The sequence below is a fragment of the Macaca fascicularis genome, chromosome 3 (assembly GCF_037993035.2).
Source record: "Macaca fascicularis isolate 582-1 chromosome 3, T2T-MFA8v1.1".
In the NCBI taxonomy this organism is placed as follows: Eukaryota; Metazoa; Chordata; class Mammalia; order Primates; family Cercopithecidae; genus Macaca; species Macaca fascicularis.
The window spans coordinates 13649434-13664553 of record NC_088377.1 but is presented as its reverse complement, the minus strand read 5'-3'; the positions used below and the strand labels follow the sequence as shown (position 1 = coordinate 13664553).

The window sequence follows — 15120 nt, the reverse complement described above, 5'->3', positions numbered from 1 at the left end:
AAAAAAAAAGAATAGTAAGTCTACTTCATAGAGCAATTGTGAGGGAAAGTAAATTATATATAAAGCACCAAGAGTCGTGCCCAGCAAATGGTGTAACTGTTAGCTGTTATTATTGCTGTTATCATCATCGTCATCTGCATCATCGTTCAGTCAATCTCATTAAGTTTATTTTTTTATTTTTTTAGAGGCAAAGTCTTGCTAAGGGCTGGAGTGCAGTGGCTATTCACAGGCGCGATCATAATGCACTACAGTCTGAAACTGCTGAGCTCAAACAGTCGTTCTGCCTAAGCTTCCCCAGTAGCTGGAATTACAAGCGTGCATCCCTGAGCCCCAGTGATTAAGTTTTATTATGTAAAAAATAAAGAGCAAACAGTCATAGCTGATATGGACTCTCTTTTTTTTTCTTTTTTTAAGAATTTTCATAACTTTTTAGCCTGCCCATTTCCTAACCTGCCACCGTTGGAAGCCATGGATATAGTGGAGGTCATTTACATCAACAGAAAGAAGAAAGTGTGGGATTATAATTATGATGATGAAAGTGACAGTGATACTGAGGCAGCACTCAGGACAAGTGGCGGTGGCTATACCATGCATGGACTGACTGTGAGGCCTCTGGGTCAGACCTCCGCCACCTCTACAGAATCCCAGTTTACAGACCCAGACTCCGAGGAGGAGCCTGACCTGCCTGAGGTTGATGTGGAGCTCCCCACGACGCCAAAGTGCAGCCCTCAGCGGTTGGAGCTCTTGAGTGCGCCCTGTGAGAGGAGAGCGAGTCCGCTCCAGGACCCCTTTCCCGAAGAGGACTACAGCTCCACTGAGGGGTCTGGGGGCAGAATTACCTTCAATGTGGATTTAAACTCTGTATTTTTGAGGGTTCTTGATGACGAGGACAGTGACGACTTAGAAGAAGCTCCTCTGATGGTATCATCTCATCCGGAAGAGATGGTTGACCCAGAAGATCCTGACAATGTGCAGTCAAGCCATTTGCTGGCCAGTGGGGAAGGGGCACAGCCAACCTTTCCCAGCCCCTCTTCAGAGGGCCTGCAATCTGAAGATGCTCCATCTGATCAAAGTGACACTTCTGAGTCAGATGTTGACCTTGGGGATGGTTATATAATGAGATGACTCCAAAACTATTGAATGAACTTGGACAGACAAGCACCTATAGGGTTCTGTCTCCCTGCACCCTAACTTGCTGCCTTATCATCTGCAAGTGTTCTCCAAGGGAAGAGGTAGGGAACTGTAGGGTACTCCATTCTTCCAGGTGGCATCACCTATGCAGATTCCCAGTATGGGGACCATAGTATCATTGAGTGCATTGTTTACATATTCAAAGTGATGGACTTTGAAGGAAGCACGTGTGCACCTCCCCTTTACACTAATGCACTTAAGATGTTTCTGCATCATGTTTACCAGGGAGCAGGGTTCTCTGTGGTTTCAGAGGTGGTCCAGGACCCTATGATATTTCTTTTCTTTTCTCTTTTTTTTTTTTTTTTGAGACAGAGTCTCATTCTGTCACCCAAGCTGGAGCGCAATGGCGTGATCTCGGCTCACTGCAACATCTGCCTCCCGGGTTCAAGTGATTCTCCTGCCTCAGCCTCCCTCGCGAGTAGCTGGAACTACAGGCGCCCACCACCACGCCTGGCAAATTATTGTATTTTTAGTAGAGACGGGATTTCACCGTGTTGGCCAGGCTGATCTCTAACTCCTGACCTCAAGTGATCCACCCTCCTCAGCCTCGAAAAGTGCTGGGATTACAGGGGTGAGCCGCTGCGCCCAGCTGGCCCTGTGATATTTCTGGGAAATAAATTGGGCCAGGGTGGGAGCAGTGAAAGAAAAGGAAAATAGTAGCAAGAGCTGCAAAGCAGGCAGGAAAGGAGGAGGAGAGCCAGGGGAGCCCCTGGAGAGAAGGGGGGCCCTGCACAAGGAAACAGGGAAGAGCCATCGAAGTTTCAGTCAGTGAGCCGTGGGCATCTCACCTATGTCACATCCTGTCTCCTGCACTTGGAATTCCACCTTGTCCAGCCCTCCCCAGTTAAAGTGGGGAAAACAGACTCTAGGATCAGGCACATGACTAATACAGAAAGGAAACGTGGCGTCGGGGAGAGGGATAAAAACCTGAGTGCCATATTTTAAGGTTAAAAAAAAGAGCAAAGGTGCTTCAGGGTCTTCAGGAGAAGATCTTGAACCTTCAAACCTTTCTCTTAGGCCCCTTCAAAAGGGGAAAACTAACAATTATACAAGTTATAGTTCAAGGACTTTAACCAGATTATTTATATGATTGTGCAAAAGAATAGGACTGTGAGGAGGGAACACCTTATTTAATACATACAAGTTTCAGAGACCCTATTTGACAATTTTCAGAGTGTTCTCTGTGCTGATTCCGAATCGAGTGTGTCAGCTGTGATTACAGTTCCTGTGAATCTAGGCCAGGTTAGGGGGGTGCGGGTGGGGGAAGGGAAGCCTGACTGGGAGCAATCTACCTGTAATCCCAGCACTTTGGGAGGCCTAAGCAGGCGTATTGCTTGAGACCAGGAATTCGAGACCAGCCTGAGCAACATGGCAAATCTGTCTCTACAGAACAAAATTACAAAAATTAACTGGGCGTAGTAGCATGTGCCTGTTGTCCCAGCTACTTGGGAGGCTGAGGAGGGAGAATGGCTTGAGCCCAGGAGGTAGAGGTTGCAGTGAGCCAAGATCGCGCCACTGCACTCCAGCCTAGGTGGCAGAGCCAGACCCTGTCATTAAAAAGGGGGTTGGGGGGAAAGGTTCTAGAATGTCATGTGGCAACCAGTTTAAAGGACTGGGACTCAAGGATCCACCTCCCACAGTTGCCCTGTGTGACCCTAGGCATTTGACTTAGCCTCTCTGAGCCTCAGGTTTTTTGTTTCTGAAACAAAAGGATTGGACTAGGTAATCTCCAGGATCCTATGAACCCAGGAGAAAGATGAGAAAATGTATAAGAATAAACACTCAGGTGGAAAGGCTGCAACCCTGAGAAACTCCCAGGTTGAATGAAAGGCACAGGACCCTCTTACCCCTTACCTCTCCCCACCCCCCAAGAGCCGGTTTCTCAAACCTTTCTCTTAGGCCCCTTCAAAAGGGGAAAACTAAAAATTATACAAGTCATAGTTCAAGGACTTTAACTAGATTATTTATATGATTGCGCAAAAGGATAGGACTGTGAGGAGGGAACACCTTATTTAATCTAATGAAATTCCATAGGAAAGCGACCTTTTGTATGTGTAATCAATTTCTCTGCCTTCTCAATGTATCTGTCATATTCTGAAAGATTTCCGGGTTGATCTTTTGGGATAAGTTCTATGGCTGTTTGTGTGTGTGTGTGTGTGTGTGTGTGTGTGTGTGTGTGTGTATTTTTAATTTTGTATAATGGTTGGAGGTTGGTAAAAAGTAATACAACAATACTTTTTAATACAAACTTGGTGTGGTCTTGAGTTGTTTTCCATTGGAGAGTGTATGTGTGCCACAGATTGGTGCACCTGCTGGCATCTCTAGAATTGCACCAACTCCCTCTAGCTCTTCCTGGTGGCCTGCAGGGGCCTAGGGCGCATTCACTTCCCTTGGCTTGACTTTACGTGGTGTCCTAGCGTCAGACATCAGGCGATGCTGTAGATTACCCAAGACATTGGACAGCTCTGGATTTTCCCATCTCACCACTCATCAAGTTAAAAAGAGGAAATTAACGTTTTCTCAGTAGTCCCTGAAAGAAACTAGTTATTTGCGTAAAAATGACTGGGCTTTGTGTTGTTTATCCCTGGAGAGGAGAAGGGTAAAGAAGACCCTCAAACTGGATTTGCTGATGGAATGCTTTTAACTCACCTATGCGGAGAGAGGACTTTAAGAGAGGGCGTGCCGGTGCTCCGGACAAAACCTGGGGAATACTGAAAGCCACCACCACCACCGTCATTCCAGCATCCAGATCTCAGTCCTGGGTTGGTGTTGTAGGGTATTTATTTCACTTGACGGCGACTTTCAAAGTTTGCGAGGCTCCCTTCCTCTTGCTCGTGTGCACCTGCCAAGCCGGTGCCCCGCGCTTCGCGGGCGGACCCGGGCTGGTGGGCGGGGCCTGCAGCGGGGTAGGAGCCCGATCGCCCGGCCCCTCCCCGCCCCGCCCCGCCCCGCCCCGCCCCGCTGATTCCCGGAAGCGACCGCGTACGAGCGCTCTCAGGCACTGGCGGGGGTCGTGTGCCTGGAGGAAGCCGAGGCACCCCCGGCGCCCGTCCATGGCGCGGAGCCTCGGGAGCTGGCTGGGCGGCTGTCTGCTGGTGTCAGGTGAGGGGTCCGCGGGGAGGGGGCGCGCTTGGGAACCGGGAGGCCCCGCGAGATGCCACCCGTAATCCCATCCCTGGGCACCATGAAAGTGACTTAAGTGCCCGGTCGGGCCATCGGGACCTCGGGACAGAAGATGCAAACGCCACGGCCGGCTGCTGAGACACAGCTAGGCTGCTGCTGCCGGAGATCTGTAACAGGAGGAAGCCCCGTCCGCACCCGGATTACAGACCGTCTGGGCCCTAAACTCAGAGGGAGACTCCGGCGTCTTTTAACTCCCAGTCCTCCTGCAGCTCTCTGCTGGCGGGCGTCTAAGTAAAGTAGCTTCCCCGAAAGACCCAGGATCCCACCGTGGCTGTCATCTGGCCCTTCTGGAGACCATCAGTTCAAGTGGAGGCCCCCACCAGCCCCCGATGCTCTGACAGCCCTCCCCGACCCCAAGTCTGCCAATCTCAGTGCCAGCCCTCCCTACAGATGTGCCTCCCATCACCCGCTGCACCTCCCCTCCTTCCGGTTCAGGCCTGAGCACCCTGAAATCTGGATTCTGCCCCCCAGAGCCCCCCATGGCTTCTAAACCTAAATCCATTGAAACCTTTTCTGTCCTCTAAATTGACTGCCTAGGTTCCAATAACACGATGGTCACCTCCCTCCTTTCTCATGAACTCTTCCCTGGCCTTCTGGGATACTCCTCCGGTTTCCCGCCTACCCGTCAGGCTGTCTCTGCTTGGGACCCTCCTGCTCTGTCGGGTGTCTATGCAGCTAATTGTGAAGCCCAAGGCCTCTTCTCTCCTTCCCCCCGGCACTGTTCCTTTGGGGGATTTCAGCCAAACCTTGGCATTAAACCCGGGCTATAGGCCCATGACTCGCACATTTATATCTCTCTTGGTATCCGTTGGGTGATGGGTGGTGGTTTATTATAGTCTTCTACTTTTCTACTTGCGTGTAGATTTCAAATTTTCTTTTCTTTTCTTTCTTTTTTTTCTTTCTTTTTTTTTTTTTTTTCGAGACAGAGTTTTGCTCTGTCACCCAGGCTGGAGTGCAATGGCTTGATCTCGGCTCACCACCACCTCCGCCTCCCGGGTTCAAGCGATTCTCCTCCCTCAGCCTCCCGAGTAGCTGGAATTACAGGTGTGCGCCACTATGCCTGGCTAATTTTTGTATTTTTAGTAGAGATGGGGTTTCACCATGTTGGCCAAGCTGGTCTTAAACTCCTGACCTCAGGTGATTCACCCACCTCGGCCTCCCAAAGAGCTGATGTCAGGCACGAGCCACTGTGCCTGGCCAGGTTTCAAATTCTCTATGAAAAGGTTTGAAAATAATTTCTGTCTCTAGCCCAAATCTGTTCTTGTTGTGACCTCTGGGCTCATTCATCTGACTGTCTCCCTGACATTCCTACTTCAGCGTCTCTCCAGCATCTCCAACCTAATGCAGCTCAAATGGGCCTCGTCAGTTCCCCAGCTGAGCTCCAATCCGGGCACCCCTGCTTAAGCCCAAAATGGACATTGACCTCAGCTTTTAGGCATCAAATGTATCAGGAAGTCTCCAGTTTGTTTTTACCTCTGGAAATATATCTGAAATCCATGTACCCCAGTCTCCCCCCTCATACCTTTCTGCCACCATGCAAATCCAGGGCTCCGTTGTCTGTCCCCACTTTACTCCTGCCTCTCCAGAAATTTCTCCTCATGGCTGTTCAAAGAAAATCTAGACTCCTCAGCACAGCCAACCTGTCTCTCTCTCCCTCCCTCACCATAGAAGAGAACCAAGTGCGGGATGTGGGCTTTTCATGGGCATCTGTTTTGAGGAAAAAGGTTGTAAATGTTTTTCTCATATTTTCATAGCATTAGGAATGGTACCACCTCCTGAAAATGTCAGAATGAATTCTGTTAATTTCAAGAACATTCTACAGTGGGAGTCACCTGCTTTTGCCAAACGGAACCTGACTTTCACAGCTCAGTACCTAAGGTGGGTCTGGCCTCACTATTGGCAGGAACGCACCAGAGGAGTCGGCCCTGGGCTGGTTACTGGGCTGGGCCACAGGAGGAAGGGAGTCTGACTACGGTCACCATGTGACTGTGACAGCCCTCAGGGAGCCTCCCTGCCAGCTTTTTCCTGTCTGGGAAATTCTGGTGGCCACCTTTCCTCTTTTAGGTTTTGTGGTTGTGATGGTTGGTGATTTGAATGTTGATCACAGGGCTGCTGGCAGATATAGACATGTTATGTGTATGTAGATAGAGTCAGCCATAGTGGTAACCTCATGCTGTGCAGATCCTAGCCTGTTTGTCACAGTTGATATATTTTAAAAGAAAAATACCACTGCTGTCATCTCCAGGTATGAGTAGTATTGCTAGAAGTCAACAATGTTGAGTGGATGCTACCCAAGAAACTGAGATATGCAAAGCAGTCAGGAAGCCCCTTGCTACCATATATCACCTGTTCCCCGACGGATTATAGCATCATGCCTCAGTGCTGTGCGATGCACATAATTTGCATAATGAGCACTCAGTTTCTCCGTGGTTTCGTCCTGAAATTAAAAGTAAGACAGCTACTGACTGTTAAAAGCCCCATTCTCTGACAACAGCAGGCGCCGTGAAGTAAGAGTGAGTGTCACCCTAGACGGTCATCTCAGCAGCGATCTGAACACCCTCTACCTCTCCTGCCTATCAGTGTTTCCCTATGCCTGGCAAAGGAAGTCAGTGCCAGCACTCCCTTGGCAGCCTGCCACCATACGCCACATGCTGGACTGCAGGTGACACACCTTTAGGCCAGGCGCAAACAGCAGCAGGAGGCCCAAGGCTGACAAGCCAACACACCTGCTTTCTATGTGACTCAGAAACATACGAAGATAGACAAGTCCTTCAATGAGGCAGGAGGATATTTGGTCCCAGATCCAGCTGTCATTTCACAAAAATCCCCAAGGTCTGCTACATCAGAGAAGAAGTAGAAGAAAGATGAATAAGATAGTCCTTGTCTATGCGTTGCTGGCTTTTGTTTTTTAACTTGTAGTTCCAAATAATTCCAGACTTACAGAACATTTCAAAATTTTAAGTAGAATACAAAGAATTTCCAGATAGCCTACAACCAGATTCACCTTTTTTTTTTTTTTTTTTTTTTTTTTTGAGATGGAGTCTCTGTCGCCCAGGCTGGAGTGCAGTGGTGTGATCTTGGCTCTCTGCAAGCTCCGCCTCCCGGGTTCATGCCATTCTCCTGCCTCAGCCTCCCGAGTAGCTGGGACTATAGTTGTCCGCCACCACACCCGGCTAATTTTTTGTATTTTTAGTAGAGACGGGGTTTCACCGAGTTAGCCAGCCTTGATCTCCTGACCTCGTGATCCGCCCGCCTCGGCCTCCCAAAGTGCTGGGATTACAGGCATGAGCCACTATGCCGGGCCCAGATTCACCAATTTTTAATGTTGGTCACATTCTCTCCCTTCCTCTTTCTCTCTCATGCCCTTTGTGCTGTAATATTTCAGTGTGTATTTCACAAGAACAAGGATCATCTCTTACATCACATAGTACAGTGAGAAGCTCAGGAACTTTTACATTCATGCAATACTTGTATCTGATTTACAGCCCATAGTCCAGTACTGTCAACTGTCCCAAGGATTGAAGGAGGGCATATTCTAAATTGATTTTTTCCTGATGTGCATTTTCGAACACTGATTGGCTTTCTCACTAGCTTTCTGTGCTTTCTCTACTCAGTCTGGATAGCCAAGAGATTTTACTGTGGAAAATTAACTTTCTTCTCTGTCTGTCTCCCCTGTAGTTTATTTATTTATTTATTTTTTTGTTCTATGCTGTGCTTTTGGGTTTGTTTGGGTTTTCTTCTTTTCCTTTTTTTTTTTTTTCGAGACAGAGTCTCGCTCTGTCGCCCAGGCTGGAGTGTACTGGCGCAATCTGGGCTCGCTACAAGCTCCACCTCCCAGGTTCACACCATTCTCCTGCCTCAGCCTGCCGAGTAGCTGGGACTACAGGCGCCCGCCACCATGCCTGGCTAATTTTTTGTATTTTTGGTAGAGATGGGGTTTCACCGTGTTAGCCAGGATGGTCTCGATCTCCTGACCTCATGATCCACCTGCCTTGGCCTCCCAAAGTGCTGGGATTACAGGTGTGAGCCACCGCACCTGGCCTTTTTTTTTTCCTTTGAGACTGGGTCTCACTGTGTCACCAAGGCTGGAGTGCAGTGGCGCGACCCCTGCTCACTGCAGCCTCTGCCTAGTGAAGGCCCAGCACTTTGGGAGACTGAGGTGGGTGGATCACCTGAGGTCAGGAGTTCGAGACCAGCGTTACCAACATGGCAAAACCCCATCTCTACTAAAAATACAAAATTAGCTGGGCATGGTGGTGCATACCTGCAATCCCAGCTACTTGGGAGGCTGAGGCAGGAGAATCACTTGAACCCAGGAGACACAGTTTGCAGCAAGCCGAGATTGTGCCATTGCACTCCAGCCTGGGCAACAGAGTGAGACTCCATCTCAAAAAATTAAAAAAAAAAAAAAAAAAAAAAAAAAAAACCTAGTGAAAAAGAAGTTATTGCAAAACAACTTTTGAAATGCTGCACATGCTGGACAGTTGATGCATTAGTTTAAAAGAAGGAAATGGGTCAGGCGTGGTGGCTCATACCAGTAATCCCAGTGCTTTGGGGGGCCAAGGTAGGATGATCACTTGAGGCCAGGAGTTCAAGACCAGCCTGTGCAACATAAGAGTCCCTTGTCTCTACAATTTTTTTTTTTTAATTAGCCGGACTTGAGTTGGAAAGAAGGAAGGCGGGAGGGAAGAAAAAAGAGAGGGAGGGAAAAAAAATATGGCCACATGTGAGAAAACCCCATTAATGAAACAACCGCTGGATTTTCCAAATGATGGGATGTTAAGCAGCCGTGAAGAAATGATTGATTGACAAATATTTGTGGTATATTAAGTGAAAAATAGCATGATCCCAATGATCTCTACCTACTTTTTGCAAGGGATTGTTCTAGGTATCACTAAGAATGCTGTAAGGTGTGGTGTGCTACCTTAGACTATGAAGTCAAACAGATCTGAGTTCAGTTGGGCAGATTTCTTAGACTCTCCACTCCTGACCCCTGTGTACTTAACAAATGTTGGCTGTTGCTATTTTTGTCACCATCACTTTCATCATCACTTCTGGGAGTAACCAAATTGGTTTTGGCACCAGAAGATACCTTGGGGGACCAATCAGATAACTCCTCACTTTTTAATTTTATTTTATAAATTTTTAAATTAAATTAAATTAAATTTTTTGAGACCGTCTCACTCTGTTGCCCAGGCTGGAGTGCAGTGGTGCGATCACGGCTCACTGCAGCCTCTACCGCCCAGGCTCAAGCGAGCTTCCCTCCTTAGCCTACTAAGTAGCTAGGACTACAGGTGCATGCCACCACACCCAAATAATTTCTTGATTTTTTATAGAGACAAGGACTCACCATATTGTCCAGGCAGTTCTCAAACTCCTGGGCTCAGGCAATCCTCTGCCTCGGCCTCCCAGAGTGCTGGGATTACAGGCATGAGCTATGAGCCCGCCCAACTCCTCACTTTTTGCAGGATGAGAGCCTGGGCTTCCTTTGATCCTGTGCAGCCAATTATACCTCCTCGGCTGTTGCAAGCTTAGATTCAAGAGATTGTATTTCCCTAGCATCCAACAGGCATTTCCAAATGTCATCTCTTCTTCCACTTCACTTTCTGTCATGCTCCCTTTAGTGGTTGTGGCCGGGGCTGGTGTTCTGATTGAGACTGATAAATTGTTTTTTTAATTTTTCCAGAGTAATTGCAATGACAGTAATTTATAGGTCGGACAGTCATGGGTCACTTAACAACTGGGGTACATTCTGAGAAGTGCATCATTAGACAGTTTTGTTGTGTGAACATCATACAGTGTACTTGCACAAACCTAGACGGTGTAGCCTAGTATACACCTAAGCTATGTGGTTTAGCCTATTACCCCAGGCTGTAAACCTGTACAGCATGTTACTGTACGGAGTACTGTAGGCAATCGTAACACAATGGTATTTGTATACAGGCATACCACAGAGTTAAGGCAGTTTTGGTTCCAGACTACCATAATAAAGTTAAAACCACAATAGAGCAAGTCATATGAATTTTTTTGTTTCCTAGTGCATATAAAAACTATGTTTATACTGTAGTCCATTAAGTGTGCGATAGCATTATGTCTAAAAAAATGTGCACAGATTAATTTTTAAATACTTGCTGAAAAATGCTGGCAATCATCAGAGCCTTCAGCAAGTCATAATCCTTTTGCAGGTGGAGCATCTTGCCTTGATATGGATGGCTGCTGACCGATCAGGGTAGTGGTTGCTGAGTTGCAGCGACTGTGGCAATTTCTTGAAATAAGATGACAATGAAGTTTGCTGCATCAATTAACTCTTCCTTTCACGACAGATTTCTCTGTAGCATGAGATGCTGTTTGGTAGCATTTTACCCACAGAAGAATTTCTTTCAAAATTAGAATCCTTTCAAACCCTGCTATGCTCTATCAACTAAGTTTATGTAATATTCTAAATCCTTTTTTGTCATTTCTACAATGTTCATAGCATCTTCACTGGAATAAATTCCATCTCAAGAAACCACTTTCTTTGCTCATTCATTAGAAACAACTCTTCATCTGTTCAAGTTTTATCATGAGATTGGAGCAATTCAGTCGCATCTTCAGGTTCTGCTTCTAATAATTCTAGTTATGTTGCTCTTTCCACCACATCTGCAGTTAAGTTCCTCCACTGAAGTCTTGAACCCCTTAAAGTAATCTATGAGGGTTGGAATCAGCTTCTTCCAAGCTCCTGTTAATATTATATTTTGACCTCCTCCTATGAATCACCAATGTTCTTAATGGCATTTTGAATGGTGAATCCTTTCTGGAGGTTTTCAATTTACCTTGCCCAGATCCATCAGAGAAATCACTATCTATGGCAGCTATAACTTTATGAAATATATTTCTTTATTTTATTTTATTTTACTTTATTTTTTAAGATGGAGTCTCACTCTGTTGCCCCGGCTGAAGTGCAGCGGCATGATCTCAGATCACTGCTGCCTCCACCTCCCAGGTTCAAGTGATTCTCCTGCCTCAGCCTCCCAAGTAGTGCCACCACACCTGGCTAATTTTTGTTATTTTTTTTTTAGTAGAGTCAGGGTTTCACCATGTTGGCTAGACTGGTCTTGAACTCCTGACCTCAAATGATTTGCCTGCCTTGGCCTCCCAAAGTGCTGGGATTACAGGCATGAGCCACTGTGCCTGGCTTCCAAATATATTTCTTAAATAATAAGACTTGAAAGTCGAAATGACTCCTTGATCCATGGGCTGCAGAATGGATGTTGTGTTAGCAGGCACGAAAACAGCATTCATCTCCTTTTAAATTTCCATCAGAGCTCTTGGGGAACCAGGTACGTTGTCAATGAGAGGTAATATTTTGAGAGAAAACTTTTTATCCTGAGCAGTAGGTCTTAATACTGGGCTTAAAATATTCAGTAAACCATGCTGTAAACAGATGTGCTGTCCTCCAGGCTTTGTTGTTCCATTTGTAGAGCACAGGCAGAGTAGATTTAGCATAATTCTTAAGAGCTCTCAAATTTTCAAAACGGTAATCCAGTGTTGGCTTCAACTTAAAAGTCACCAGCTACATTAGCCCTTAACAAGAGTCAGCCTGTTCTTTGAAGCTTTGAAGCTAGCCATTGACTTCTCCTCTGTAGCTATGAAAGTCCTGGATGATATCTTAATAGAAGGTTGTTCCATCTACATTAAAAATCTGTTTTTTAGAGTAGCCACCTTCATCATTTTAGCTAGATTTTAGCTAGATCTTCTGGATAACTTGCTGCAGCTTTTACATCAGCATTTGCCGCTTCACCTTGCACTTTTATGTTATGGAGATGACTTCTGTCTTTAAACCTTATGAACCAACCTCTGCTAACTTCCAACTTTTCTTTTTTTTTTTTTTTTTTTTTTGAAACAGAGTCTTGCTCTGTTGCCCAAGCTGGAATACAGTGGCACAATCTCGTCTCACTGCAACCTCTGCCTCCCAGGTTCAAGTGATTCTCCTGCCTCAGCCTCCTGGGTAGCTGGGATTACAGGAGTGTGCCATCACGCCTGGCTAATTTTTTTGTATTTTTAGTAGAGACGGGGTTTCACCATGTTGGTCAGGCTGGTCTCGAACTCCTGACCTTATGATCTGCCTGCCTTGGCTTCCCAAAGTGCTGGGATTACAGGTGTGAGCCACCGTGTCCAGCCCCAACTTTTCTTCTGCAGCTTCTCACCTTTTTCAGCCTTCACAGAATTGGAGTGTCAGGGTCTTGCTCTGGATTAGACTTTGGCTTAAGGGAATGGTGTGGCTGGTTTGATCTTCTATCCAGACTACTGAGACTTTCTCCATTTTATCAATAAGGCTGTTTTGCTTTCTTCTCATTAATGTGTTCACTGGAGTAGCACTTTAAACTTCCTTCAACAACTTTTCCTTTGTATTCACAACTTGGCTAACTGGCCCAAGAGGCCTGTTGTGGCCTTCAATGTGCCTTCCTCACTAAGCTTAATCATTTGCAGCTTTTGGAATAGGAAGGCCCAAGGAGAAGGAGAGAGGCAGGGGAGTGGCCAGTGGGTGGAGAAGTCAGGACACACACAACATCTATTGATTAATTTCACTTATATAGGTGTGGTTCATGGTCCCCAAAACAATTACAACAGTAACATCAAAGATCACTGATCACAGATCACCATAACAGATATAATAATGATGCAAAGGTTTGAAATATTGTGAGAATTAGCAAAATTTGACTTAGAGACATGAAGTGAGCATGTATTGTTGGGAAAATGGCACCAGTGGACTTGCTCAGTGCAGGGTTGCCGCAGACCTTCAATTTGTAAAATGCCCCATCTGTGAAGTACAATAAAGCAAATCACAATAAAACGAGGTATGGGTACATCTCAATGTATTTAAACATAGAAAAGGTACAGTAAAAATACAGTATTATCATCTTAGGGCACCATCATTGTATATGTGGTCTGTCATCTACTGAAATGTCATTATGCATGACTTTATTGAAAATCATTGTAATATCTTTATTTTGGTAAATCTTTATTCGGTGTCTCATAAATCACATGCCCCTGCTTTCAAAAATACATAATCGAGGAAGGAAGCTGTCTTGGTCAAATATGCTGAATACTCAACCCCTTGGAGAGGCATGTAGTCATTAGGATGTTCAAGTCTCTGAGAAATTCTGTTTTGAAGACACCTATTTCTATGTTTAACACAGTTTCCACTCCCGCACCCTCCCCCCAACCCCCGCGCAACCTCCAAATTAAGTACCAGTCAGCCTCAGGGAGACTGAAGCTAGAACTCTCCTGATTGACCTATCTTTTTGATTGTGTAGTTATAGGATATTCCAAGATAAATGCACGAGTACTACCTTGACGGAATGTGATTTCTCAAGTCTTTCCAAGTATGGTGACCACACCTTGAGAGTCAGGGCTGAATTTGCAGATGAGCATTCAGACTGGGTAAACATCACCTTCTGTCCTGTGGATGACAGTAAGCCATTTTGTTTTCCCTTTTTTTGTAATGTCATCATCTTGCCTTGTTTTTTTCCACATTGGTTGGTCCATCAACAAGAATTCTCTGAGGGCCCACAAATGGATGCCCTTGCACAAGGAGCTTAAGGAATATAATAAAGAGAGTTGTATCCCTAAGAAATTCATGGGAGAGACAGAAAAAGATGGGCATATCATCAATGCAGCGATTAAATATAAATCTAACACCTTCAGTGCCTCAAGGATGTGCATATGTTGGGCCCGTGCTGTTAAGAAGTTCTGGAAGGATTCTTGTGGTGAATTTTCTGGAAGAAAGTCAGTATGGAATTATGACTTAAAGAAATATAACATGATAGGCAAAAGAATGAAGGCAGGTGTAGAGATGGAAAATCTGATGCAGACAGCCAACTTGCCCAGAGCGAAGGACAGGGAGGGACAGAGCTGATGGCAGGTGGGTTGGATCAGACTGGTTGGTCAGCATCAAAAATTGTTCCCAGGTTAGGCGGAGATTGCAGTGAGCCTAGATCACGCCACTGCACTCCAGCCTGGGCAACAGAGCGAGACTTGGTCTCAAAAAAAAAAATTGTTCCCAGGTTAGATTTGGAGGGTCATGGTGACCACCAGAGCCCCTAAATATGAGATGAGCATATTTAGAATATCAGGAATTAAAAACTAATTAAACCATGTATTAGCAATTGAGAGAGTAAAGAAGATTAGAGGTTAAAAACCTGATTCACAAAATTCACATACAGCCCTTCAAAACTCACACAGAGAAAAGCACTAAAAGAATTGTTTCTGGCCAGGCACGGCGGCTCACATCTCCTAATCCCAACACTTTGGGAGGCTGAGATGGTGGATCACTTGAGCCCAGGAATTTTCTTCTTTTCTTTCTTTCTTTTTTTTTTTTTTTTCTGATACAAAGTCTTGCTCTGACACCCAGGCTGAAGTGCAGTGGCTCAATCTCAGATCACTGCAAACTCTGCCTCCAGGGTTCAAGTGATTCTTGTGCCTCAGCCTCCTGACTAACTGGGACTTCAAGTGCCTGCCACCATGCCCAGCTACATTTTTTTGTATTTTTAGTAGAGACAGGGTCTCACCATGTTGGCCAGGCTGGTCTTGAACTCCTGACCTTAAGTGATCCCACCGGCCTCAGCCTCCCAAAGTGCTGGGATTACAGGAGTGAACCACCACGCTTGGCCTTAAGCCTAGGAATTTAAGACCAGCCTGGGCAACATGGGGAAACCCTGCCTCTACAAAAAAAAAAGAAAGAAAAATAGCCAGGCATAGTGAAGT

General features: G+C 45.9%; 2 protein-coding genes across 24 annotated transcripts in view; both read left to right on the top strand.

Annotated features, from left to right (window-relative positions):
- IFNAR2 (interferon alpha and beta receptor subunit 2) overlaps nt 1-3439 on the top strand; it is a 37199-nt gene extending 33760 nt beyond the window's left edge. For 7 of the 15 annotated variants that reach the window (XM_074034081.1, XM_045389267.3, XM_074034092.1 and 4 more), the window contains one exon: nt 415-3439. In XM_074034081.1, the coding sequence (XP_073890182.1) occupies nt 415-1125 (711 nt within the window). In that variant the 3' untranslated portion in view covers nt 1126-3439. Of the gene's footprint in view, nt 1-185; nt 384-414 lie in introns of those variants that run through there. The other 8 variants (XM_074034084.1, XM_074034083.1, XM_074034091.1 and 5 more) reach the window with 2 other exon arrangements.
- Nucleotides 3440-4154: 715 nt separating this feature from the next.
- The window catches only part of IL10RB (interleukin 10 receptor subunit beta), a 49371-nt gene continuing 38405 nt past the window's right edge, over nt 4155-15120 (top strand). For 5 of the 9 annotated variants that reach the window (XM_065541407.2, XM_045389271.2, XM_045389270.2 and 2 more), the window contains exons 1-3: nt 4155-4293; nt 6129-6252; nt 13671-13828. In XM_065541407.2, the coding sequence (XP_065397479.1) occupies nt 4245-4293; nt 6129-6252; nt 13671-13828 (331 nt within the window). In that variant the 5' untranslated portion in view covers nt 4155-4244. Of the gene's footprint in view, nt 4294-6058; nt 6253-13670; nt 13829-15120 lie in introns of those variants that run through there. The other 4 variants (XM_074034100.1, XM_074034097.1, XM_074034098.1 and 1 more) reach the window with 3 other exon arrangements.